This window comes from Maylandia zebra, linkage group LG11 (assembly GCF_041146795.1).
Source record: "Maylandia zebra isolate NMK-2024a linkage group LG11, Mzebra_GT3a, whole genome shotgun sequence".
NCBI lineage: Eukaryota > Metazoa > Chordata > Actinopteri > Cichliformes > Cichlidae > Maylandia > Maylandia zebra.
The window spans coordinates 23,779,156-23,806,576 of NC_135177.1; the positions used below are offsets into that span (position 1 = coordinate 23,779,156).

The 27,421-nt window shown below is 40.9% G+C and overlaps 2 protein-coding genes across 3 annotated transcripts in view; one reads left to right on the top strand and one right to left on the bottom strand.

Moving 5' to 3' along the window:
• Positions 1 to 12,999, bottom strand: part of rasip1 (Ras interacting protein 1) — a 28,401-nt gene extending 15,402 nt beyond the window's left edge. The window contains exon 1 of the mRNA XM_076890055.1: positions 12,983 to 12,999. The gene's annotated coding sequence lies outside the window, so the exon portion shown is untranslated. The remainder of the gene's footprint in view (positions 1 to 12,982) is intronic.
• Positions 13,000 to 15,388: 2,389 nt separating this feature from the next.
• slc2a3b (solute carrier family 2 member 3b) lies at positions 15,389 to 25,878 on the top strand. Of its 2 annotated transcripts, none has more exons than XM_004550743.6 (12): positions 15,389 to 15,702; positions 16,156 to 16,224; positions 16,362 to 16,477; positions 19,294 to 19,398; positions 19,892 to 20,052; positions 20,159 to 20,399; positions 20,803 to 20,965; positions 21,153 to 21,340; positions 23,108 to 23,212; positions 23,308 to 23,409; positions 23,504 to 23,707; positions 23,819 to 25,878. In XM_004550743.6, exons 3-12 carry the CDS (start codon positions 16,454 to 16,456, stop codon positions 24,068 to 24,070), a joined length of 1,545 nt encoding a protein of 514 aa, XP_004550800.1. In that variant the 5' UTR covers positions 15,389 to 15,702; positions 16,156 to 16,224; positions 16,362 to 16,453; the 3' UTR covers positions 24,071 to 25,878. The 2 variants fall into 2 exon arrangements, with proteins under 2 accessions (XP_004550800.1, XP_076746171.1); XM_076890056.1 differs by having other exon boundaries at positions 15,390 to 15,547.
• The last annotated feature ends 1,543 nt before the right edge of the window (positions 25,879 to 27,421 follow it).

The following is a 27,421-nucleotide window of genomic DNA, read 5'->3' on the forward strand; positions in this document are numbered from 1 at the left end:
ATACAATAAAGGCATGTAAGAGTCATTGGCTAGTGATGTAGAAAGAGACTGTATGGGGTGTATTGGTGCATAGCTGGTGCTACACCCAAATTTATGTCATAAACTGAACTGTGTAGCATGCGGAAGTTACACCAAGAATGGATTTCATCAGAGGTGGGTGTGCACCAACTGAACTCCCCCTGAGAGGGAAGTGCGAGACGTTTTAATGAACGGGTGACTGAAACCCCAATAAATTAATCAAGAAGGTTACAATGAGAACTTTATCAATCCTGACGTAAGCTTGTAGAAAATATACGCTTAATCATCTAAAGTTAAACATGATATCTGCTCAAAATTAGTTTTCATTTATTGCTTGTTTGATTCAAAGACTGTTCACTACATGCAAAGTTTCCAAAGCTGGAGACCCAGGCGGTATGCATCAAACTATGCATCACATTTTCTTTCAGTTTATTGTGGATCTGATAAATGCCTACTCGAACTCTGTCTAAGATTGACTTGACTTGAGTTGACTGAAAAAAGTGTATGAAACATAAACCTTGTTATTATAATTATTTATAAGTTTGTAACAGCCTCTGCTCAATAAATATCAGCTAAATGAATAAGTAGGAGTGTTTACAATCGTTAGTAAAAAAAATGCTCTTTTGGATCAATAGCAAATCTGAAACATGAGGTGGCAGTGTTGCACTAGTTAGTGTACTATCCCTCCACAGTCTGTCAGATCTTTGCAGTAAAAGAAATTACTTCATAACCCACATGACCCACAATCTTAACATTAATAACCTATGTTCACCCACAGCTAAAAAGCTTAAAAGCATTGATGCCCAAAGGGAGATATATGAAATGTTATCTTTAGTATGGAGCCATGCTACTGGAATAAATGCAGAATGTGGTTTGACAATTTTCTGTAATAAGCAAGGCCTTTCCTGTGTTGCAGCATACGTGGTTCCTTAACTAGTTAAGGATTCAAATGGTTTACTTATCAGGATATAAATATAATCATCTGTCCGGTCTTAAAATCAGGAAAATACTACCTCAGAAAAACACATGAAATACCAGCAATTGGTTTCTGTATGAGTTTATCAGAGTCTTAGATCACTGTGTGGAAATGTTGCCCCACTCTTCTTTATAGTGTTGCTTCAGTTTACTGAAGTCTGGAGGCATTAGTTCTCTTAAGATATTGCTACAGTATTTCAGTCAGGTTGAGGTCTGGCCTTTGTCATTGATTCTCTTCTTTTCAGCCATTATCTTGTAGATTTGTTGCTGTGGATGAGTTCACTGGGTTCATTGTCCTTTTGCACGACCTCAGTTTTGGTGAAGCTTTAGTTGTCGGACAGATGGCCTCACATTTGACTCTTTAATACTTTGGTATATTTAGGAATTCATGGACAACTCAGTGACCACAAGCTGCCCCTCTAAATCACCACCATGATTGATAATAATTAATAATCATGCATAATCGTTCTTTTTAATGTAGCTACTTTGAAGTATTTTGTTCCCAAGCATTTGCACCATTAAACCTCCTAAGTAGGATAATAACTTTCACATGAGTAAAGAGTCTAAATCTTGCCAGCTACTATATACAAAATGATGTTCTTCCATAACACACCACTTTTCGTGCAATACGCTTGTTTAGGACACAATGCTTTACCTTAAAAAAAAATACCCCTAGCAATGTTTTCTGACATTTATTTCCCCCGTTGAATGTTTTTCCTGGCAGTATGGATTAGAGGATGTGTTAGATAAGTATTCAAGAATTTTATCAAATCTAAGGTACACACACACAAGGTCCACCTGTTCAAAAAGGCACATCTAAAGGCCAGTCTTATGTTCTAAGGTGAACGTCTAAATAATTCAGAGAAGGCTGGGGGGAAAGTGTTGTGGTCAGATGAAACATATAATGAGCTTTTTGGCACTAAGTCAACTCAGTGTGTTTGGAGGAAAAGAAATGATATGACCCAAAGAACACCACCCAACAGTCAAACATGGAGGTGGAAACATTATTTTTTGGGGCTGTTTCTCTGCCAAGGGTACAGGAGGACTTCACCATATTGAGGGGCCAATGGACATGTGGAGGAAAAGCTACTTCTCTCAGCCAGAATACTGAAGATAGGTCATGGATGGGTCATCCAGCATGACAATGGTCAAAAAGATACTGTCAAGACAACCAAGGAGTGACTACAGAAGAAGAAGCACATTGAGGTCATGGGAATGGCGTTTCCGTATCCCTATCCTGAGGAACACTGTGGGGGGAGCTGAAGCTTCAAGTTCCTAAGCAGCAGCCAAGAGACCTACATGATCAAACGAGTTTCTATAGACAAGTGGGCCAAAGTCCCTCCTGAAATGTGGGTAAACCTGGTGACCAACTACAAGAAATGTCTCAGCAACAACGGTTTCTCCCACAATTACTGAATCATGCTTTGCTTTGTGGATCAAATACTTATTATTTATTTATGGTTAATATTCTGGTTGATATTTCTTTGGAAGTGAGGAAAATTGTAAATTCAGCAGGGGAAATAATAATGTATTTAAGAAATTCTTAGACAAAATGCAGAAGCTGCATGGAGAAAACTACGCCCATCTTTCAGTAACTTGTAGAAACACCTTAGAAGCAAATGGTTTCTGTATGACTTTAGACTGTTGAGTCACTGTGGGGGAAATGTTGCCCTACTCTTCTTTACAGTGTTGCTTCAGTTCATTGACATTTGCAGGCATTTGTTCATGCATAGCGTTCTTAACGTCCTGCTACAGTATTTCAGACCGTTTGAGTTCTGGACTTTGACTGGGCCACTGCAACATCTGGATTCTTTACTTTTTCAGCCCCTCTTGCTTAGATTTTCTGCTATGCTTGGGATCATTGTCCTGTTGCATGACACAGTTTAAGTAAAGCTTTGGTTGTCAGACAGATGGCCTCACATTTGACTCTAGAATATTTTGATATACAGGGGAATTCATGGTTTACTCAGTGACCCTCCAAATCAGTAACCTGCCTCCATCATGACTGGCAGGTGGAATGAGGTGTTTGTGTGGTTATGCCGTGTTTGGCGCTGTGCATGGTGGTCAAACATCTCCACTTTGTTCTTGTCTGTCCAAAGCATATCTACAGGAAAGGGCAGAGCAGGCTGTACCTGCCGCAGAGACTCAGGTTGTTTGGAGTGGAGGGCCCACTCCTGAAGATCTTCTATGACTCTGTGGTGGCCTCAGCCATCTTTTACGGTGTGGTCTGCTGGGGTGGCAGCATCTCTGCCGGGGACAGGAAGAGACTGAACAGGCTGATTAAAAGGGCCAGCTCTGTTCTAGGATGCCCTCTGGACCCAGTGGAGGTGGTGAGTGGCAGGAGAATGGCGGCTAAGCTATCATCCCTGTTGGACAACATCTCCCACCCCATGCAGGAGACTGTGACAGCACTGAGCAGCTCCTTCAGTGGCAGGCTGCGGCACCCACGGTGTGGGACGGAGAGATTTCACAGGTCTTTTCTCCCCACTGCTGTCAGACTCCACAACAAAGACTATAACTGATCAAACACACACATCCACACATGTGCAGTAACAGTAAGTGCAATAATCTTTTCTGACATCATTGTATTTTTACTCAGTTGGATACAGCATTTGTATTCTATTTTTGTCCTATTGTATATTTTATTCTATTGTATATAGTATTTTATTTTTATTTTATTCTGTACAGTTGTGTACTGTATTTATTCTTATTGTATTCAAATTTTTGCTTCATAACTTTTGTACTGTCCACTTCCTGCTGTGACAAAACAAATTTCCCATGTGTGGGACTAATAAAGGTTATCTTATCTCATCTTATATTGTTCCAGAGATCTTGTAATACATTCAGATGAAACTTTGCAAACCTAAGTTGTGCTAACATGTTCTTTTTAGAGACAAGAGGCTTACTCCAGGATGTAGTTTTTCAGTTTTTCTGACTGTACTGTCATAAACTTTAACATTTAAAATGCTAAGTTTTAATTCAAATACAGTGGGGCAAAAAAGTATTTAGTCAGCCACCGATTGTGCAAGTTCCCCCACTTAAAATGATGACAGAGGTCAGTAATTTGCACCAGAGGTACACTTCAACTGTGAGAGACAGAATGTGAAAAAAAAATCCATGAATCCACATGGTAGGATTTATAAAGAATTTATTCGTAAATCAGGGTGGAAAATAAGTATTTGGTCACCTCAAACAAGGAAAATCTCTGGCTCTCACAGACCTGTAACGTCGTCTGTAAGAAGCTTTTCTGTCCCCCACTCGTTACCTGTATGAATGGCACCTGTTTGAACCCATCATCTGTATAAAAGACACCTGTCCACAGCCTCAAACAGTCAGACTCCAAACTCCGCCATGGCCAAGACCAAAGAGCTTTCGAAGGACACCAGGAAAAGTATTGTAGACCTGCACCAGACTGGGAAGAGTGAATCTACAATAGGCAAGCAGCTTGGTGTGAAAAAATCAACTGTGGGAGCAATCATCAGAAAATGGAAGACATACAAGACCACTGATAATCTCCCTCGATCTGGGGCTCCACGCAAGATCTCATCCCGTGGGGTCAAAATGATCATGAGAACGGTGAGCAAAGATCCCAGAACCACACGGGGGGACCTGGTGAATGACCTGCAGAGAGCTGGGACCAAAGTAACAAAGGTCACCATCAGTAACACACTACAACGGCAGGGAATCAAATCCCGCAGTGCCAGACGTGTTCCGCTGCTGAAGCCAGTGCATGTCCAGGCCCGTCTGAAGTTTGCCAGAGAGCACATGGATGATACAGCAGAGGATTGGGAGAATGTCATGTGGTCAGATGAAACCAAAGTAGAACTTTTTGGTATAAACTCAACTCGTCGTGTTTGGAGGAAGAAGAATACTGAGTTGCATCCCAAGAACACCATACCTACTGTGAAGCATGGGGGTGGAAACATCATGCTATGGGGCTGTTTTTCTGCCAAGGGGACAGGACGACTGATCCGTGTTAAGGACAGAATGAATGGGGCCATGTATCGTGAGATTTTGAGCCAAAACCTCCTTCCATCAGTGAGAACTTTGAAGATGAAACGAGGCTGGGTCTTCCAACATGACAATGATCCAAAACACACCGCCCGGGCAACAAAGGAGTGGCTCCGTAAGAAGCATTTGAAAGTCCTGGAGTGGCCTAGCCAGTCTCCAGACCTCAACCCCATAGAAAATCTGTGGCGGGAGTTGAAAGTCCGTGTTGCTCGGCGACAGCCCCAAAACATCACTGCTCTCGAGAAGATCTGCATGGAGGAATGGGCCAAAATACCAGCTACTGTGTGTGCAAACCTGGTAAAGACCTATAGTAAACGTTTGACTGCCCCACTGTAAATGTAATTTATATAGCACCAAATCACAGCAACTGTTGCCTCAAAGTGCTTTAGATCAGTTAGCCAAATGCATATGATTATCAGCACCTGGTTGCTACTTGTTTTCAGCATTGTTTTCATGGATTCAGCAAGGTGCTGGAAACATTCATCAGATTTTGAATGTGTAGGTTTGCTCACTTATAAAAAAAAAAAAAAGTTCAAATCCTTATTTTACTCAGTCCTGGGTTTTAAAAATCTAGACTGTAATTAATTTGGAAGTGAGCAAACTTACAAATTCAGGATCAAGTAAACATTTTGCCACCTGCTTACGACACTATACACAGTAACTGATACCACATTTTGCAAGAAGTGTTGTAAGCTACCTTTATTGTTTTCAACATGCTGCTACAGAAAATGGAAGAAATGAAATTGTTTCATAACTTCTACTTTTCAAATGAACTGCATTACAAACCAAGACTGTCAGAACAAAACTGAAACTAATTTTCTGATGGAAGACAAATTCAAAAACATAAGTTAATGTTTTTAAACCGTTGGCAATATCTACGAAGCACAAACACAATTTTGGTGGAATTAACTTCCTTCTATAGACAAACAGCGAGTTCTGATGGTGTAAATCATTAAGTGTTTAGCATCCCCGGTTGAAAAGATGGTCTCGCAAATTGATGGTTCAGAATCCTTTTATTAACTTAAACAGCCGTGTATGTGAACACACCGTAAGAGCTACAACATACAGACTAAAAGACTATTAGTAAATCAAACAGTGTGTTACCTTTAACCTTTTGACTTATTCATTAATCACAAAGTAATTATCTTTAACTTTACATAACTGTTGCATCTTCAAAAAATAAAAAATACAATAAGTGAGACTTACAATGAAGTATCGTTGCACTGGTTTACTGAACCTTTCTTTCAGGGCATGTACCGAACATCAGTATCCATTTTCTACTGCCTCCTACAGGACACACTCTTCTTCCACTTCCTTACACATTAATGTAACACAGAACTAATACTGCCTCTCCTGGCATTACCATTGTAACGACACACTCATTCTGTTTCTTTCAGAAGAATAACAGGAACTTAGGATGTAGGTATCTATGAATAATAACTATTATGCATACTCATATATTTATATAACCTACTAATTTCTTGCGATACCACAATAACATATAACAGTGAAACAAATTTTGCATGTAAGTGAAATCGTTGCATCGCTGCCTAAACATGACGAGGTATGTTAGCACCCTCTAGTGGGTGAAAACTTAGCCTTTATCCTTAGTAGCGGTCAGCAGCTATATGCTCCGTAAAACAACAAAGTACATATCCACAGGACAAACTTTGTTACAAACCTTGTTCCCTCATCAACCAGGTGCTAAGAAACTGCTCAGTGTTGCACCTTAATAGCCGTTCTTTTTCCAATTCCCGTCCATTAACCATAGAGCACACCTTCTCTCTACTAGTGATGTGTCGGTCGTGAACGAAATGGCTCTTAGAGCCGCCTCCTTATTGCGAGCCGTGGTTTGTTTGTTTTTTGTTTTTTTTCCCTCTTTCTCTCACTCTCTCGCACTTTTTTCTATGAGGTGCCGTAAGGGACATTATTACTGAAACGCTCTCACACACACTACTGAAACGCTCTCACACACACTACTGAAATTTTAGCTCTCACACACACTACTGAAACGCTCTCACACACACTACTGAAATTTTAGCTCTCACACACACAACTGAAACGCTCTCACACACACTACTGAAATTTTAGCTCTCACACACACTACTGAAACGCTCTCACACACACTACTGAAATGCTCTCACACACACAACTGAAACCAGAGGCATTTCCGCTGAGCAGGAAGTTGTTTCCTGACAAGGAAACTGATGGAAAAAGTGGTATATTTCAAAACACTACAAGGATGTCTACTCAGCAACCTGCTAGTACAGCAGTCCCCAACCTTTTTTGCGCCACGTAAACGATATAAAATAAAATAAAATGATAAATACCATGAAAACCATTAATAGAAATGTTTTCGAATTTTTGTGGAGGAATAAAACCCATTACATAGAAAGATCTCAGCCTGTGAAGGGATACAATAAAACTCCAGAATTAGAATTTATGGTTGGCACCCTTAGAATTAAATGGTTAAAATCTTGTCTGTCACAGCCAGACTCTACTTAGCTCCACATCCCATGATTCTTGTTTAATAAAATAATATACAGGATTAGACTTTATTTTGAAATGTGATTTTGCGGCAAATAAAATCCCCATAAAGATATCAAACTTTCCAAAACAGACGTTGCATTTTTGGGAAAATGAGATTTACCCACAACTTCTCCCCATAATTCAACCTTATGGAATAATAGGGTAATAACACTTAATCAAAAATCAATTTTCAAGAGTGACTGATTTGAACAAAAATATTATATTCATAACAGATTTGTTGGATGATAACGGTGTCATTCTAAGTTACACAGACTTTTCAGAAAAATATTGTCTAAACTGTTCTCAAAGAGAATATAACACATTTTGTGAACTGGTCCCACTGCCTCTGCTTCATTTGATTAAAATTTTTATGATATACAATAATTTCTCATCAGTGCTCCCAAATTTATTGCTAGGGCAATGTCAGCTGTTTGATAAAAATGCAATAAGAAATTTGTTACTAGTTTCTTCAAAGACAAAATATTTCATAGTTACAACAGAATGGTTACATGGCATGGTTCTAATTTAGTTATTTCATATACACTGGATAAAGCATACTAAAAATTTATGAAATAGCCTATTCTACCTAAAGTTAAAGAAACACACTTTAAACAAAACTAATACTGTGGCAGAATTTCTAAAAAAAGAGATTTGGCTTTGAGGTGGATCAGTGTTCTTTTTGTACTGATGAAAATGAAACCCTAGAACATCTTTTTTTTTTCTATGCCCTATCACACAATGTATTTGGTGCAACTTAAAAAATTGGATTTCCCTAAATATTAATGATGTGCCACTGTTTGAATTACATCATAATTTTTTTTATATGGATCATCTAGCATTGGATGTCTCAGACATTATTAACATCATCATACTTTTGAGTAAATATCATATCCATTGTGCTAAATGGAGGAACGCTAAGCCTTCTCTCCCTGGTTTTATTGATGATTTTAAGATATCTTTTTCTTTGCTAAAAAAGACAAAAAGCACATATGCCAAAAAAATAACCAGGATAATGCACGTCTCCCGCTATTCTAAATTTTGACTTATGCTGAGGCTAATATATTGTTAAGTAATGCAGCTGTCTCACTAAGGTCCAGAATCGATTTGTTCCACGATTCGATTCAATTCAATTCGATTTGATTATGGGGAATTTTGACAGTCAGAAATATTATAATTCAGATCAGTACATTTTCATATATTTTTGTATTTAAAAAAAAGGAAGCTGACACACGCAAGACTTTATCAAAGGTGTGAGCATCACAGCAGATGCCTTTGTGTCAAAGTAGCTGAAGATAAAACACATAAAAACATGAAGGTGGTTTTCCTGACCTGGGATTTTATAAAAAATATTCTGCAGTACATCAAAAACGAAAGAAAACCATTAATCAACATATGAACGTTACCTCTGACATTACAGCGGTTTTATCAGAGACACGGCTAACGTTTTGCATTTTGCATAATTTTAAAAAGTTTAAATTTGTTCAGTATTCAACGGCAGAAATTAGGTTTTCTTTTCGGAAGTATGTAAAATGAAGAAGAAAAAAAACAGCAGCCGACTGCGCTGTAAACAACAGTAGACTTGTGCCTAACAAGCAAGCGAATAATACAGAAAACTGATTTTTAGACGGGAAACTGTTCTTGAAGTACAGAGAGAGAGAGAGAGGGCTGTGCATGACGTGCGATTTTATCGTGGTGGAAGCAAAACAGTGAGGGAATTCATGACGATGTTTATGTGAAGCGCAGTTTGGATCTTCTTTTGCTGCTGGTTCAGTCAATATTGTTTGGAGAGAGATAAAACTAACAGCTTTAGAATTGCTGCAAAAACGGCGTGAAAACAAAGCGCGGACCTGCCGACAGATCAGAGTCAGCGAGCTGTCGGCTTTCAGCCCCGACCGTGTCCGTGCTGTCGGGTGAGAAAGGCGACATCTCACTGATTCTGATCCGCGGGTTGCGCTGTGTGTTGTGTACCTGCTCTCATTTACTGTCTTAGCTGTTTGGTGGTTGTTGAAATTTTGTGAGGTTTCACCAGAGATTCTGGCATTTCGGGCAAAATAAATTTATATTAAAAAAATCGATTCAGGATTTTAATGAATCGATTTCACGTTATCCAAGCCAGAATCGATTTTAATCGATGAATCGATTATAAAAACCCACCCCTAACTAACACCATACATAGCACTTATTCCCAGCTGCGCTGAGACCCGAATTGTTTGCAGTGTGCGCCACGATTGCAGTGTCGCTAAGCGGGGTGTGACGGGTTGCAGTATTGTTATTTTCGCACAGTTTGTGTGGTAAGTCTCATGTGCAGCTGGGATATCAGCAGGATGTGTTGTAAGTCCTGTCTGGAATTGACTGGGAATTATTATGTCTAACTCATGTAATAAATAAACGATCAATTTATTTCTTTGCCCCGTTTACTCATCCCTTGTCCTCGGTTACAAACTGAAATGCCTTCCTGTTTAACTGAAACGCCTTCCTGTTCAACTGAAATGTCTTGGTTTTTCAGTTGTGTGTGTGAGAGCTAAAATTTCAGTAGTGTGTGTGAGAGCGTTTCAGTAGTGTGTGTGAGAGCGTTTCAGTAGTGTGTGTGAGAGCGTTTCAGTAGTGTGTGTGAGAGCGTTTCAGTTGTGTGTGTGAGAGCTAAAATTTCAGTAGTGTGTGTGAGAGCTAAAATTTCAGTAGTGTGTGTGAGAGCTAAAATTTCAGTAGTGTGTGTGAGAGCGTTTCAGTAGTGTGTGTGAGAGCTAAAATTTCAGTAGTGTGCGTGAGAGCATTTCAGTAGTGTGTGTATGCTAAAATTTCAGTAGTGTGTGTGAGAGCGTTTCAGTTGTGTGTGTGAGAGCTAAAATTTCAGTAGTGTGTGTGAGAGCATTTCAGTAGTGTGTGTGAGAGCGTTTCAGTAGTGTGTGAGAGCGTTTCAGTTGTGTGTGTGAGAGCGTTTCAGTAGTGTGTGTGAGAGCTAAAGTTTCAGTAGTGTGTGTGAGAGCTAAAATTTCAGTAGTGTGTGTGAGAGCGTTTCAGTTGTGTGTGTGAGAGCTAAAATTTCAGTAGTGTGTGTGAGAGCTAAAATTTCAGTAGTGTGTGTGAGAGCGTTTCAGTAGTGTGTGTGAGAGCTAAAATTTCAGTAGTGTGCGTGAGAGCATTTCAGTAGTGTGTGTGTGTGCTAAAATTTCAGTAGTGTGTGTGAGAGCGTTTCAGTTGTGTGTGTGAGAGCTAAAATTTCAGTAGTGTGTGTGAGAGCTAAAATTTCAGTAGTGTGTGTGAGAGCGTTTCAGTAGTGTGTGTGAGAGCTAAAATTTCAGTAGTGTGTGTGAGAGCGTTTCAGTAGTGTGTGTGAGAGCTAAAATTTCAGTAGTGTGTGTGAGAGCGTTTCAGTAGTGTGTGTGAGAGCTAAAATTTCAGTAGTGTGTGTGAGAGCGTTTCAGTTGTGTGTGTGTGAGAGCTAAAATTTCAGTAGTGTGTGTGAGAGTGTTTCAGTTGTGTGTGTGAGAGCTAAAATTTCAGTAGTGTGTGTGAGAGCGTTTCAGTGGTGTGTGTGAGAGCTAAAATTTCAGTAGTGTGTGTGAGAGCGTTTCAGTTGTGTGTGTGAGAGCGTTTCAGTAGTGTGTGTGAGAGCTAAAATTTCAGTAGTGTGTGTGAGAGCGTTTCAGTTGTGTGTGTGAGAGCTAAAATTTCAGTAGTGTGTGTGAGAGCTAAAATTTCAGTGGTGTGTGTGAGAGCTAAAATTTCAGTAGTGTGTGTGAGAGCGTTTCAGTAGTGTGTGTGAGAGCGTTTCAGTAGTGTGTGTGAGAGCGTTTCAGTAGTGTGTGTGAGAGCGTTTCAGTAGTGTGTGTGAGAGCGTTTCAGTTGTGTGTGTGAGAGCTAAAATTTCAGTAGTGTGTGTGAGAGCTAAAATTTCAGTAGTGTGTGTGAGAGCGTTTCAGTGGTGTGTGTGAGAGCTAAAATTTCAGTAGTGTGTGTGAGAGCGTTTCAGTAGTGTGTGTGAGAGCGTTTCAGTAGTGTGTGTGAGAGCGTTTCAGTTGTGTGTGTGAGAGCGTTTCAGTTGTGTGTGCTAAAATTTCAGTAGTGTGTGTGAGAGCTAAAATTTCAGTAGTGTGTGTGAGAGCATTTCAGTTGTGTGTGTGAGAGCGTTTCAGTAGTGTGTGTGAGAGCGTTTCAGTTGTGTGTGTGAGAGCGTTTCAGTTGTGTGTGTGAGAGCGTTTCAGTAGTGTGTGTGAGAGCGTTTCAGTTGTGTGTGTGAGAGTGTTTCAGTAGTGTGTGTGAGAGCGTTTCAGTAGTGTGTGTGAGAGCTAAAATTTCAGTAGTGTGTGTGTGAGAGCGTTTCAGTAGTGTGTGTGAGAGCTAAAATTTCAGTAGTGTGTGTGAGAGCGTTTCAGTGGTGTGTGTGAGAGCGTTTCAGTGGTGTGTGTGAGAGCTAAAATTTCAGTAGTGTGTGTGAGAGCTAAAATTTCAGTGGTGTGTGTGTGAGAGCGTTTCAGTTGTGTGTGTGAGAGCTAAAATTTCAGTAGTGTGTGTGAGAGCGTTTCAGTAATAATGTCCCTTACGGCACCTCATATTTTTCCGCTTCACTCCGCATGCAGTCTTGTGCTTTGCGCTGGGAAGAGGGGGAGGGGCAGTAGTTAAGCTCGCAGTAGCACAGGAACAGAGCGGGAGGGAGAGAGAGAGAGAACGAGCCAGGGACAACAACGTCACATTAGAAAGGTATAGTAATCATCCACAACTATTTTCAGTTGCAGATGATAAAGGATTCAGAAAGTTTATTCATGCAGGTCCATATGACAGAGAATGTGCATCTTCTTTTTGTTTTCATATTATAATTTATATTTAATTGTGTTGTGGTTTGCAGTGTTTTGTGTTGTTTCACTTTAAATTTGTTTAAAAGGAAAAAGCTGAAAATGTAAATAGTTAAAAGCTGAACTGTGAATACTTGATTTTTGTAATATATGATTTATTACATTTTATGTGGAGTGAATAAATAAAAGTATATTTACGATGGCCCCTAGAGACAAAGCACGTACAAACTCCAATACATGTAAAAACTCCAAAACACGTACAAAACACAACAGAAATGCTCCAGGATGCTAGGGCGCAGAGTTTTTGTTACCTAGTGGCTACACAAGCCAGGAAGTACCAACGACTGGATTTGGTGTGTGGTAGTAACAGGTAACATTTTTTAAAATTATTTGAATATATGTATGTGTGCTTGTGTATAAATACACAAACCATACACATATGCTTTCAATTGTGTAATTTAAATGATCTAGGTAGCTCTGTTTTGGAAGTTCAGTTAATGCTAGAAATGTCATGAAACGCTGTGTGGCAGGCAGGAGATGAGGACTCAAAGTGCAGGACTCAGACTCAGGGGATGAACTCAAAAATCACAGCTCTATTTGCTGGCAGGAAAAAAAAACATACAAACTAAACTGGGAAACAACAAACTAAAACTCACAGTGAGACACAGGGAGATCCACACAGCATGAGGGACGACACGACACTGACTCAGAGAAACACAGGGTTTAAATACACTGGGAAGTAACGAGGGGAATGAGACACAGAAGGAGAGCACAGCTGGAGGAAATCAGAACCTACGAGACAAGGAAGGGTAAACTGAACACATTCACATAAGACACGGACCTTCAAAGTAAAGTACAATATTACAAAAATCACAAAGAACTAAAAAAGCTGGGTCAGGGGACCCAGGACCCTGACAAGAAATGTGCTTTGGAATTTGTACGTGCTTTGTTTCTAGGGGCCACCACATATATTTTTATATAAACATATATAAATAAAACCACTTTTTTTTTACATTAGTAATTCCTTTTGTGCATAATTTTATATTATTGTTAATAATAAATTAATTAAAGCAACAAAACAACCTGAAGAGCCGGTTCGGAGCCGAAAGAGCCGGAAATCCCATCACTACTCTCTGTGCATTAAAACTCGCGCTTCTGCTATATGGTTTACACCACTTGATTTACGGCACCTTGTCGCTCTGTGACTTTCAAAATAAAAGCATCCACTGGGTCCAAGCTCCAACAATATAATAGCCACTCATAAGTTTACAAAACACTTTACAAAATATTAATGAGGTCATTTACAAAGTGTTAGCGCGAAGGGTTGATTTAAGATGGATTAGACAAATTTCCAGGAAATTATTGTAAGTTAGCATTATGAACGGTATCTCTTCTCAAATCTGTGATAGCAAGTCAGGCTGAGCGAGACTTTATTTCCTTCTTCACTATCACTCATCTGGTTGCTCAGATATTTTATAATTTGCTCACTCAGACTAAATTACTAGAGAAGATGCTGCAGCTTTTCCTTACTAATTGAACCAGCAGAAGAAGAGATGCTGGCAGGTGTGGTTTTAGAAGCACAAACAGTATTTTTACAAGCCCTTAAGGCACTGAAAGGCTTGAACCTGAATATCTGCACGTTGCCATTTTAACTTCCTGTTTTAGCGTTTACTTATTTCGAGATCAATAGTTGTGATTCCTCAGTAGGCTAAAAGGGAAGAAGCCACCCACGTGAAAAAGAAAAACCTTGACATTTAGTCACTGTCACAACTGAAGTGACGCCACAAGTCAAAGTTGAGAAAACTATATCACAGCTTAGTGTTGGAGGACGGGAGGAGGACGGGATATCCAAAACACTGATGCCCATTAAACTTATTGGCTTTAAGGTATTTTCCAAATGAAAAAAAAATGTTAAAACATAACTCATGTTTAAGTCCTTTTTTGGGTTTGGCCTGTGTGAATAATAGTGTTCTCATGCAATGCAGGATTTCCTCAATTCCTAAACAGTGCGTAATGGCGGCTTCATAAGAACCACAGGCATGAGTTCATAATCTTAAAATAAACTGACTGTCAGAAAGCTTTGAAGACATTGTTTAAAACTTACTTCATTGTTTGTTTGTTTTGGTAATTATCAGAAACCACTGCAGGTGGTAGCTAACACAATAAAATTTTACCTTTCACTAAAACTACCTCATCACCTCAAACTGACCTTTGAGGTGACTTTGATTTGGACTGTTTGTAATAATATATTGAAATTTTTGTTCTTAAGAAAGAAAGAAAGAAAGAAAGAAAGGGACCAGTGGCGTATCCATAATTGGGGTATAGGGTGGCACCGACCTCCTCTGGTGTCTCTTCCACAACTAGTGCTATTTTATTTCTACGTGCTCAATCTCAATGTCAGTCTTACAACTACAGTAGACTAGCGTTGTTATATAACTTTTACTGAACTATGTTGTTATTGTACAGTGACACCAACAAATGTAAGGTTTAGCTTTGGCTTCCTCCCAAAGTCCAGAGACATGCAGTTAGCAGGGTTTGATTAACTGATGATTCTAAATTGATCATAGGTGTGAATGTGAGAGTGAGTAATTGTCTGTCTCTCTCTGTTTACCTTGTGACAGACTCCAGGGGGAAAAAAATATTAAAGTAATGTAATTAGTTAAGATCAGATAGTTAGATGTGATCATTCAGTTCCTTTTAATTTAGGTACATTAAAGTATTTTGATCCTAAACAACCAATCAATACCAGGGGCACTGGAAGCACTTGGTGATGTAATTAAGACACACCAAATCTAAATTATCAAAACAAAAGAAACCAGGATGCGTTTTCGCTCTCACGTTTTCTAGAGAATTTGCTAAATTCCAGACTGAGATTTGATGGACTGTCAAGATTAAAGCTGATGAAGAATTACGGGTGGATTGGGGGGGTTGTTAACCACCCACTGAGCCGGTCTCATGATTTCTGCATGACCGGGCTTTGTATCTGAGTTCTGGGCACACTGCCTTTTGTTTTCGGTGGGCGGCCGACCGAACCAGCACAGAGCCTCTTTTCACCGTTTGCTCGCCCATCACTCCGCTCCGCACGCGGTCAGGAGCACATAGACCCCATCCACCTCTTTGTCTCTCTCTCTGCAGCTGAGCGGAAGCTCGGCTGTGCGATTTCCTAACAAGTGATCGGCCCAGATCGGAAACTACGCATCGTGTGCTTTCGTCAACAATGAGTAAGACAGTAAGACGTGCCGCCAAGCGCGTCTAGGTTTCTTTAAAACACACCCCGATAGGAAGGCGGACTTAATTTTGAAGATACATAAGAGGTGTAGACACGAGGTTTATTATAAACTGGATACACAGAGGCTGGCACAAACCCAACAAAGCGGTAAAACTTTAATTTTAAAACTTGCTTTGCTGATTCATTTATGTGATTTAGTTCTGTAAAGAGATTTACTTTGCTTGGACTTCATTGTTATATTCTTTAGTGATACTGCTCGTATAAAAGTGTTAAAATAGCCTGTTGGGTGTAAACATTTTTAACTTTAATCCGGGCATCAGTTCAGCATCATCTCCGGCTCCATCGCATCACATGGGTTATTATAATGTTCTCTGTAGATGTCACTGATGCGTTATTTTGTGCTTTATATGGATAAGAAAAAAAATATGGATAAGAAATAAGGCAGGGCAGTAATTTAATTGGGAAAGATGAGGTTATATCAGTTTTTTCACTCTTTATAACTTTAAAACTGCGGAGCGAACATGTGGAGGGTGAACAGAGTGAAATAGAGGGAGGGACTTATTGTCATTGCTCTAACACATTCTCCATCACAACTGACAGATTCACACAGTGCCGAGAAGTGTCTCAACTGCCTGCGCATAGACTCTCCCTTAACAGAATCCATTAGGGGTATGTACTTTATAGCTCTTAATATATATAAGAGGCTTCTTTTCTTTGTAAACCTCAAGATCCATAAAGATTGTCTGATTCTGGATTTTGATCAAAATATGTTAATGTGTGTGTTTGCTTTGCTTATTGTTTTTTAGGTTTTCCTGCTGACTGCTTGCACACAGGTGTGCGCATAAAGAATTAAGACTCCCGCTGTCCTTTCTGCGAACATCAAACAGAAGAGATCAGGATGCAGCATCTGGATGATGACAAGGTGAACATCATAGTCTTTCGCTTATGCTCTCGTATAAGTGTCGCTGGTATTGTTTTCATTGGCATTCATTTTCATTATCAGAAATCAATTTGAACCTTTTTGACAATGAGCCACATGCGTTACGCTGGAACGGATGCTGAGTTTCACTACAAAAAACCACCAAAGGATGAGTTTATGTGAGGCAAGTCAGAGTGAGCCTTATACAATAGACCTGCTGGTTTTCTGTATTTTTCCATGTTGGCAAAAGCAGGAGTGGTGGATGAGAGTTGAGCACTTCAGGACATGAGTAAGAGAGTGTGATTGGGAGTCGAGACTGTTGGCTGGCAAGTCTGAACTTGAGCATGTCATAGTTCCTTGTTTTTATTGCGTCCTGACTTGGAGAGAGGTGGGATGAGGGCATAGCAGTTCGACTGCAAACCTTCTTATAACAATGTCACAATGTTTTGATACGTGCAGCACAGAGGAGTTAGTGTTATTGCTCATATAAATGAGCTTAATGCACCTGCTTCCCTGCTACCTCTGAACTTAGCATTTTGCAAAGCATAGCTGCGGTTTCTCTTTTGTAAGACGTTTCTTGCAGTTACTTCATTTTCATGGTTATTTCCTAACTTTTTTCTTTACATAATCTTGGACAGGGCAGACAATTGCAAGATAGTATGAATGTGGAAGCTGAATTCTGCTTTCCGATTTTTATTATTATTTTAAGACAGGCTTCAATCTAGTCTAACTGCATGTACTTATTAATATTTTATTACTAAATGATTAATGTGAGAGGAAAGATCAGTCAGCAGTAAGACAAGAATTTAAGAGAGTCGAGTTCAGAAGGCGAAGTTCAAGCAGCTGCAGACTGATGCTTTCTTTTTTTCTTTTAGCTGAATCCTTAGTTGCAAACCAAAGTTGGACTGGTATGCAAATTCTACTCCAAAGTCATTAAAGAAAAATAGATATTGAGCAACACTGTGGGCTTGGCTGCTGATGTTACTAGTAACCTACAAATGGCACATGCATAAACAATCATGTGAATGCATGACTGTACAATCGCATGCCTCGGGGCAAGTCGATACAACCTAGAGTCAGATGCGTTATGGTTGTAAGATTTGTAATGCTCCGCGCTCAGCTGGACACGCCCCAGTAAGAGGGGATTTTTTTAAGGGTGATTTTAAAGTCACATCTTAGGTAACACACACGTTTACACATGCACCCAGGAGCACCCGCTACACTCAGCCTCCATCTCCTCCACAATCGGACACACATTACTCTATTGCTCTTCAGATCACGCAGTGCTAATGTCACTGTTATTCTCAAAAATGAGGTCACTTCCAACATTTTTACCTTTTCTTCCCTCGCATCTAAAAGTCTCAGTTTGAATTAGAACTAACATGAATTGTGAAATTGTCTTTAGTTCACCAACGTATGTCCTCATTAAAAGCAGGACTGACTGCAACTGCACAGACCCCACACATTATTGAATGTCACAAATAGCTAATTCCCTAACACTTGTACATTCAGCTTGTTTTAAGCGGTGATATCTCAGTGAGAAGCAGAGCAGCGTGCAGCCTCAGTCTCAGTGAAATATTGTCACTTATCAGCCCTCTGTCTTTATTTGGTTCATCAGTTCCTCTTGCATGCATGTTTCATTCTGAGCCATGCGATATTTTTGATAACTACAGCACACTGGATATGAGTGATATAAAGTACTGTCATGTGGCAGTTTAAGATAACTACATTGCACCAGCATTTTCCTGTTTTGGTGATAGTACAGGCATTTGGTTTCCTGTAAAAATGTAGCATTTGAAAGAAGGCTTAACCACATGCAAAAACGGGCAGCTTGTTTGAGGCAGTCTGTGAGCAGCTGTTTAGAAGTCAATGTTGCTAATATTGAGGCACTCTGTTCTCAAAAACTTTCAAGATGTTTAATCTGTCCAGACAGTAATATCATGTATGATAAATGGACAAGTCTGTGTGCTTATCTTGGCAGGACTGTTTCTAAAAGTGTCTGTTTTTGACTTGACAAACTGTACAAAACAGGCTCCTAATCCATCTGATGAATGTTTCACGGATGCTGCTTAGTCGAGTTAATGTTGCATAAGCAGCAGATTTCAAAACTAGATGGATTAAACTTGATTAACATGGATTTCCTTTCATTAATGAGCCTGTTTGGACATTAGCATTTGCTCATTAGGAGACATGAAGGAAAGCTTTTGCAACAGTTCTTAGAGATTGTTATGTAACAATCTGTAAGGATGTAATCGTTAGGTTAGTTTTAAAGTCAAACCAAAACTTGGATCGAGAGTCACATTTTCTCTTTATGCTGCCCACACGCAGCATGACTGAAGTTTGGCGTCATTTAAACCTCAGTTCTCCTTAGCAGAATGACTTTACATATTGGAAATGTCACTCCTCAAGCAAACCGTGCCAGTGTAAGGGATTAATGTGAGGTGTATTAGCTTGTTAGTATGTGCTAAGCCCATTTTAATTCTGAAACAAGCAGGAGCAAACACTCCCAAGAGGATTCAGACTTAGTCTCTCAGGGTGTCTTTAGCTACTTATCAGGGAAATACCTCAGAGCCACAAATCATGGTACTTTGTTGCATTGCAGCGGGCCTACAGTTACTAATGCAGCGATGCGAAAACAAGAAGCGAGAACAGATGGAGAAAGGCTCATTGTTTGTAATTACCAGTGTGACTGTAAACAACGAAAGCTTTGTAGAGCCCAGAAGAGGACATTCAAACTGAGGGACTGATTGGAGAGAGGCTTCATCTGCAATTTATTGTGGCGATAGATAATAACTCTGTGTTTTCTCCTCTTTCAACAGCCCAAGAAGAAGTTGACGCCTTACCTTCTCTACTGCGTTTCAACAGCAGTCATCGGCTCCCTACAATTTGGCTACAACACCGGCGTCATCAATGCACCCGAGCAGGTGTGTGATTGATTGAGTTCATGCACAGTTTTTCCTACGTTTTCAAAAATGATAACTGGACTGGTTCTTATGTAGTGCCTTATGTAAGATGTCACATTAACCCATTCACACACATTCATACAAGCACTTTTTTTCTAAGTGCTTTCTACTTTCACACTCTTGTTAAAAATACCTTGGCATGCAGACTGGAGCACCAGCCTTACGATTAGTTATCGTATCGTTAGTTACACGATTATCATTTAAGGTGTGTCGACCCAGGGTGATATCTAAAACCTGCAGGACACCGGCCCTTGAGGCCTGGAGTTGGATGCCCCTGACCTACATGTCTGCTCTCATTTGTATGCTCTCATGAGGATGGTAAAAGTTATACTGCCCCCATGTGGAAGAGTTAAAAACACCCCCTAAGTGCCACTACATCTGGTAGACTTCACTGATGTTTCATGAAATAATAATAATCTTAACACTCCAACCTTTTTCTTGTTTGTTTTTTCAGAAACTGCGGACATTTTTCTCTAATGTGTCTCAGAGCCGATACGGGGAGCCTTTTCAGTCACAGACAATTACTCTGGTCTGGAGTTTTGCTGTGGCCATCTTTAGCGTGGGAGGCATGATCGGGTCCTTCTCTGTTGGAGCAGTGGTTAACAAATTTGGCAGGTGAGAAAATCAAAGATAAACACTGTGGTGGTGCGACCAAACGATCTACTACTGAGAGTGCGATACAGACTCTGATTTCACTTCTGTTTTTGTGTCTTACTACCAGGCGAAAGTCCATGCTGATGAACAACATCCTGGCTCTACTGGGTGGCGGTATGATGGGACTGGCGACTCTGAGTCAATCTTTTGAGATGGTCATAATTGGCCGGTTCATCATCGGTGTGTTCTGCGGTCTATGCACGGGTCTGACGCCCATGTACGTGGGCGAGATCTCTCCCACCGCTGTCCGCGGAGCCTTCGGCACGCTGCACCAGCTGGGTGTAGTTATTGGCATCCTGGTGGCACAGGTACACAAACACGCTCAACACTAAACATGCAAACCGACATAATAATCTTTTCCTTTTTATAGAAGGTCACATTTACTCTCAACAGGTACCGAAATTTAGATGAGCATAAATAAACGAAACACATCCTGTTTTATAAGCCGTGTGTAACGGTGTGTATAATGAAAGAGGAAACAGACACTGCTCTGATAAAAGGCAGTGTAGCTAAAAACACTGGAGAGCTCACACTTTTCTGCATGTACCTGTGTGTGTGTGTGTGTGTGTGTGTGTGTGTGTGTGTGTGTGTGTGTGTGTCTGTGTACTCATAGCTGAAAGAGAAGAATTTCATATACAAGGAGTAAATTGGCTCAAATGGGTCAATTTTATGCACCTCGTTCCCTCATTATTTTTGCTGTGTGTTCCTCAGATCTTTGGTCTGGAGTTTTTGCTGGGCTCAGACACTCTGTGGCCTCTCCTGCTCGCTCTGACTATCCTGCCTGCCGTACTGCAGACAATCATGCTGCCCTTTTGCCCTGAAAGCCCTCGCTACCTCTTCATTGTTCTCAAACAAGAGGAGGAGGCTAGAAAAGGTCAGTCTTAAGTCAGTTTGCATACTTACAAACCAAGTTGGCAACGTCGGGTTAGTGAGACCGACTCTGACTGATTTTTAATGATGTGTGGGAAACTTTACTTTGTTATATAACGCTCCGAGCTGCTTTTTTCTTACTTATACTTACCTCCTCCTCCTATTTCTTTGATCTGTTTTACTTTTTGTAGCTCTGGTGCGTCTGCGTGGCACTGAAGACGTGGATGATGACATTCAAGAGATGAAGGAAGAAGGGATGAAGATGGCCATGGAAAAGAAAGTGACCATCTTAGAACTGTTCCGCTCGCCAAACTATCGCCAGCCAATCATTATCGCTATTATCCTGCAGCTCTCCCAGCAGCTGTCTGGCATCAACGCTGTGAGTAGACGTCACATCCTATAATACAGCGACGTGATAGGGATATATTTAGCACATGTCAAACTGGGAGAAAGTGTAATGTGAGAAAAGCAATGTTTAACGTTAGCCACGAATGCTTAAAGGAGCATTCATTGAAATTGCACAAATGTTTTTGACAAGCACGTAAGAAGATGTGCTTCTTGGCTTCAGGCAATGTTAGATTGAGTTGAATAATTTGAGGCTGATTGGAAGAAGATAAGCACAGTGGTATTTAATAGCTATTTTGTTAATAAGGTCATGTAACCGGGCTGACTAAATTCATTAGCAGCTGCTGTATCTGACCTGACAATCACTGTGAAGGAGCCTGGAGCTAAAGGCTGCAACATAACCCATATCACTCACCAGAAAGACGCTGGTGCAGTTTTACACGCTGCTACGTGTATTGTTTTTTGTGCAACCGTTCCAAAACGTATATTTATCAGATTTTTTATAGTCAAATGACTACACGTGGAGAATTTCCACTCAACTCTGCCTTGCATCCTTGCACTTTCACTGCTCTCAGCAACCTTGTTTCCAGCCTCAGCAGGAGGAAAGAAACTATTAAAGCCACTGTGTGACGACTGTAGCTGCTGAGCATAAAGGAGAATTTTGTTACAAGAGAATCAGATAATATATCAGGGGTTAGTGAGGAGGCAAAAAAAGAGAGAGAGAGAGAGAGGAAAAAACTGAGTGTAATAGAAAATAAACAGAAATGTATGAGTAAATAAACATATCCATCCATCCATCCATCCATCCATCCATCCATCCATCCATCCATCTTCATCCGTTTTATCTGAGGCTGGGTCGCGGGGGCAGCAGCCTAAGCAAAGAGGCCCAGACCTCCCTCTCCCCAGCCACCTCCTCCAGCTTATCCGGGGGAACACCAAGGCGTTCCCAGGCCAGCCGAGAGATATAATCTCTCCAGCGTGTCCTGGGTGTGCTCCGGGGCCTCCTCCCGGTGGGACATGCCTGGAACACCTCACCCAGGAGGCGCCCAGGGGGCATCCTTGTCAGATGCCCGAACCACCTCAGCTGGCTCCTTTCGATGTGGAGCAGCAGCGGCTCTACTCTGAGCCCCTCCCAGATGGCTGAACTTCTCACCCTATCTGTAAGGGAGAGGCCAGCCACCCTTCGGAGGAAGCTCATTTCTGCCGCTTGTATCCGCGATCTCGTTCTTTCGGTCACTACCCACAGCTCGTGGCCATAGGTGAGGGTAGGGACGTAGATCGACCGGTAAATTGAGAGCTTCGCTTTTACACTCAGCTCCCTCTTCACCACGACAGACCGGTGCAGCATCTGCATTACTGCAGCTGCAGCCCCAATCCGTCTGTCGATCTCCGGCTCCCTTCTCCCATCACTCGCGAAAAAGACCCCGAGATACTTGAACTCCTCCACTTGGGGCAGGAACTCATCCCCGACCCGGAAATAAACACATAATTACAAAAACTTACAATATGATTAAAAAAAACTGACAAAACTTTCTGTTAGTCTTGTTGTGATGGAAAAGAAAAATACCCTAAATATGATAGTATTAATTAAGTGTTCACATTGTTTCACTTCTTTTCATGTTGCTAGACTCAAATGCAAGTCTTGCTCCAAATCTGCAGCATCAACTTCAACTGTTTGTTTTTTTTTTGATCTGCCAAAAATCTAAAACAAACTGATGCATGTGCAATCAAATCATGTTCTGAGCACTTTTTATTAATCAGAATCAATATTAACTGACTTTTCCTTCATTTCCTCTTTCAGGTCTTTTACTACTCCACAGGCATCTTTAGTAACGCTGGTGTATCTGAGCCCATCTACGCCACCATCGGCGCTGGAGTCGTCAACACAGTGTTTACTGTTGTCTCTGTAAGTGTCTGAGTGCGCAGGTGGTTTCGTTAATTTAGTACAGGTTAAATATTACGTTGAATGTCAGTTGATAATTGTGTTTCTTTGAACTCCAGCTCTTCCTGGTTGAACGGGCGGGACGCAGGACGTTGCACCTGATTGGACTGGCTGGAATGGCCATCTGCGCCCTGATCATGACCATCTCCCTGTCCTTAGTGGTGAGTTCGTCATTGTAAAATAAAAATGAGAAGCCAGCCTATTGCTGCTGCATTACATCTTTTCCTCATGCTCTCTGTTTCTTTCTCTGAGCAGAAGACCACCCCATCTCTAAGTTATCTGGCAATTGTGGCTGTGTTTGGCTTTGTTGCCAGTTTTGAGATGGGTCCAGGTCCCATCCCCTGGTTCATCGTGGCTGAGCTCTTCTCCCAGGGGCCCCGACCTGCAGCCATGGCCGTCTCTGGTTTCTCAAACTGGACTGCCAACTTCCTGGTGGGGCTGGGTTTCCCTAGACTGGAGGTATTTTTCACATTTATCATCCCTGCAGAAAATGTTCACATTCACACACATGTACAAATAATAGTCGTCTTCCAGTTTGTCTCATAACAAACATCCCTCTGATTTTCCCAGGAAATTTGTGGCCCTTACGTCTTCATCATCTTCATGGTCCTCCTCATCCTGTTCTTCATCTTCACCTACCTACGAGTCCCTGAGACAAAAGGGAGGACCTTTGACGACATTGCACAGGGATTCGCCGCCAGGGTGGAAAAACCCTCCCACTCCCCGGTGCCTGAGGCAGTTGTGGTTGAAAACAAAGAGCCTGCACCGATGTCCCCCACAGAAAAAGTTCCCATGGTGAATCTTCCTTCAGAAGCAAAATGAAAAACTGTAGAAGATACGAAGGAAGATTTGGTGCAAAACAAAGCAGACAAACATGGGCCTTGCACATAGCTAGTGTAAAAGTTCTATTATTATATATACTATTTTATATTTACATATTAAGTTATATTGCATAAGTCAGAAATAATGAAAGGTGTGTGTTTGGAAGAAGCCATTTCAGTGTACTAATGCAAAAAAAAAAAAGTTTTGGTATTTTATATGTGTGCTTTTAAAGTGCCTTTTTAAAAAAATGAAAGAGTGTTTTTAAAGATCCCTCCCAGCTAGAAATGCTTAATTAATGGACTGAATTCCTCTTTAATCCTGCTTTAAACACGGTCTACACTTAAATGAATTACCAGTATTTAAGGTTTGTTGACATTTCCGGTGCCAGCTCCCATCCTTTTTTACCTTATAAGAGGATCAGCATATGTTCTGTGTGAGGTCTTCAGCTACCAACAGTGTTAAAAGGTTGCAGGATTTGGGGGTTTATGTATTGAGGTCAAGCTTGAAAAGACGGATTTGGAGTTCGGTTGTTTGACCCCCCAAAAAGAAAAGATTGACTTGCTGTCCTCTCTGAAATGCCTTGTTGCCTGCCTTGAGGCAGAAAAAAAGCACTGAGGGGGGTTTAGCAGCAGTTCCTCTCCACTTCAGGTCCATATAGATTTTGAATAAATATATTTATGTATGTAGAAAACAAAGACTTCCTCTCATCCAGCAGTAGCACCACATACCCTGACAGCAGAGGATGTCTCTGCTTGTCCGCTGTTTGGATGCGACAGCTTTTGTGCCGAGAAAGAAACAAAACAAGGCGAGTTCTGTAAGCTGGAGCCGTCTGCATCAAATGTAATATTTGTGTGAGGATGAGAGAGACGTAGTCCAGCACCGCCAAGCCTGAACAAAGCCTCTTTAAGGCTTCTCAAAAAAACAAAAGCTTACCTCTTTAGTTTGCAGATTTCACTGCAGGGTACAAAGTAGAATGAGAAAAAAAAAATGCTGGCGTTTACAGCTCAGATTGGATTTTAGAAACTCAGGTGGCCAACTGTGTATGTTTATAGCTCCCAACTGTTACAGCACAGAAAGGATATTTATCCACCACTGCACTTGAAACTCTTTCCACATCTGTAGAGCATTTGAGAGAAGCAGCTATTGCAAAGTAGGTCGTAAAATAAAATACAGTTTTAAAGCAGTGTTTTAAAGTATTTGCTAGTGTGAAACTGTTACCTCATTTGAGGGATGTGTAGAAGCACATTGTGGTCTACTGATAACTAAACACACATCTCAGTCAAAACAGGTCATTACACACGCTTGACGATGTTGAATTAAAAAAACACTACGTGAATTGTATTTATTTTAGAACCGAAGAGTCGTTGTTTGCATTTGTTTCTAACTGTTTGAAATGATGTGAATATATTGTAAAGGCTCCAGTTACTGCACACTGATCAGCTGCTGCAGCACATGATGTGTCGGTGTTTGCAGAGCAGCATCTTCTTCTGGGTGTGCACAAACTGATGAGCTTAACAGGGTTATGTTAGCACTTTGGCAGTCAGACTACTGAATAATGATTGCGCATACTGTTTGCGCCCGTTACATGTAAATGTGTCGCACGTGCTCGAGAGGTGTGCGGTTTTCACCTGTCCTGTGAAACCTGTTACTTCCACCTTGATTTTTCTTGCACTCTGCACTCCTAGTGTCACTGTATCAGATGCAGTTGTGTTGCTTTGCAGTTTTCACATTTTTAATATGTATATTTTGCTCTTTTGTTATCTCTTTTTTTGTTTGTGTAAATAAACAGAAACACTTAGCCAAGTTGAGCGTGTGTCAGAGTTAGAGATGACCTTTGCTGCTCTGCATTTCGTGCGAGACACTTGGCTTAGAGAAACCAAGAAGAAAAAGTTTTACATGTTTCAAGGGAAAAGCGCCACCTGACTAATGAGCGTGAACATGATAAGTTTTGTGAGTTTATAAGGCCACAAGTCAAAGCCAGTTAGTTATCATGAATGTTTAATGTTAACTGTCGCTCCGTGGTAATCCATCGGGCAACCACTTCTCCACTGCAGCGTTTCCTTCTCGTTTCGCTGTGGAAAAACCTCAGTGAGCTGTGAGGCGCGGTATTACAACACAAGCCACGAGCGCCGCTGTTGATGAATCGGGTTTAAATAATACATTTGGGTGTTGTGTTGACATTTTTGTTACGAGCTCAAAAATCAAATCAGAAGACGCAGAGGGAACTTCCTGTGATCTGTTTTTAAATCACTGATCTCGTGTTTGTGAGGTCACATCCAAAGGGACTCGCTTTTCAGAATAGCAAAAAGACACTGATTACGATGCTTCATTTAGAATTTGCTCGCAGACAAAACTGAGGCGAAAGTTGATATTAAAGGTTTTCGTCATTAGTCTTGTAATACATTATCCGTCTTCAGTTTAAGCTGCGATCATGGCTCAAATTTCCATAATGCTTTGACAGATGAAGAATCTGCTGAGTACCTGTGGGCTACAGATATTTTACATCCCACTATTTGTTTACGTGCCTGCATCACACTGAATTCATTAAAAGCTGTTAGCGACTCCAGTTTTCCATGATTTCTAAGCAGATTAATCATTTATTCACAATGATCGGAGTCACACTGAATCGGGTCTGTGTGGCAGACTAAACCCCATACCTGTGCTCCAAAAGGGTGATCTCATTTCTAAGCACCTATATGTGGACAACCAGACTGAGATTGAAATTTCTCCCCTAGTGGGGCACACAAGTCAATTGTAGATGTTTACATATTTGTCTGACAAGCACAAAGGTGCCCAGTTTGATTCCATGAGGACACACAAATCCCTTGGCTGTTGTGTCAGAGGGCCATCTGGCATAAAAATCTGCTAAATCCAAGATGTAAAGCTACCTGCTCTGAATGAAAGCTGAAATTACCCTTTTCCCTTTTTTGCTTATATCAAAAATTTTCTGACGATGGACAAGATAAGCTTCAGTCTGATTGGTCGCTTTAGCTATACAATATAATCTTCCATTTCCTGTTTGGCTTTACCTTGTGTACCTCAGCCCATCGAAGAAGCACACAGCCTTTGGTAAGGGGCCCCCCAGCTGGCTGGGAATGGTGCCATCTAACTGTGTCAAACCCACACAGCACATCTCCCTGCAAGAGTCCACAGCAGTTACTCACAGCAGTGAACTGGAGCATGAAAGCCCATCAACAAGCTGCAGTACTGCAGGCTGGCCAGCTAGTGGCGTGCACAGACCAGAAGGGCTGCTCAGATGTGTGTGTGTGTGCCTGAGTGTGAGTCTGCATACTGTCTGGATGAGCTGTCCTATGAGGCGAGGAGTGTGTCTGAGAGAGTAGGGTGGTGGTT

Excerpts from the sequence above, each read along its gene's own strand:
- slc2a3b (XM_004550743.6), top strand. The coding sequence starts at position 16,454 with ATGCAGCATCTGGATGATGACAAG. Across the intron at positions 20,966-21,152 it reads AGAGGAGGAGGCTAGAAAAG|CTCTGGTGCGTCTGCGTGGC; the intron begins GTCAGTCTTAAG and ends TACTTTTTGTAG. Across the intron at positions 23,213-23,307 it reads CAGTGTTTACTGTTGTCTCT|CTCTTCCTGGTTGAACGGGC; the intron begins GTAAGTGTCTGA and ends TTTGAACTCCAG.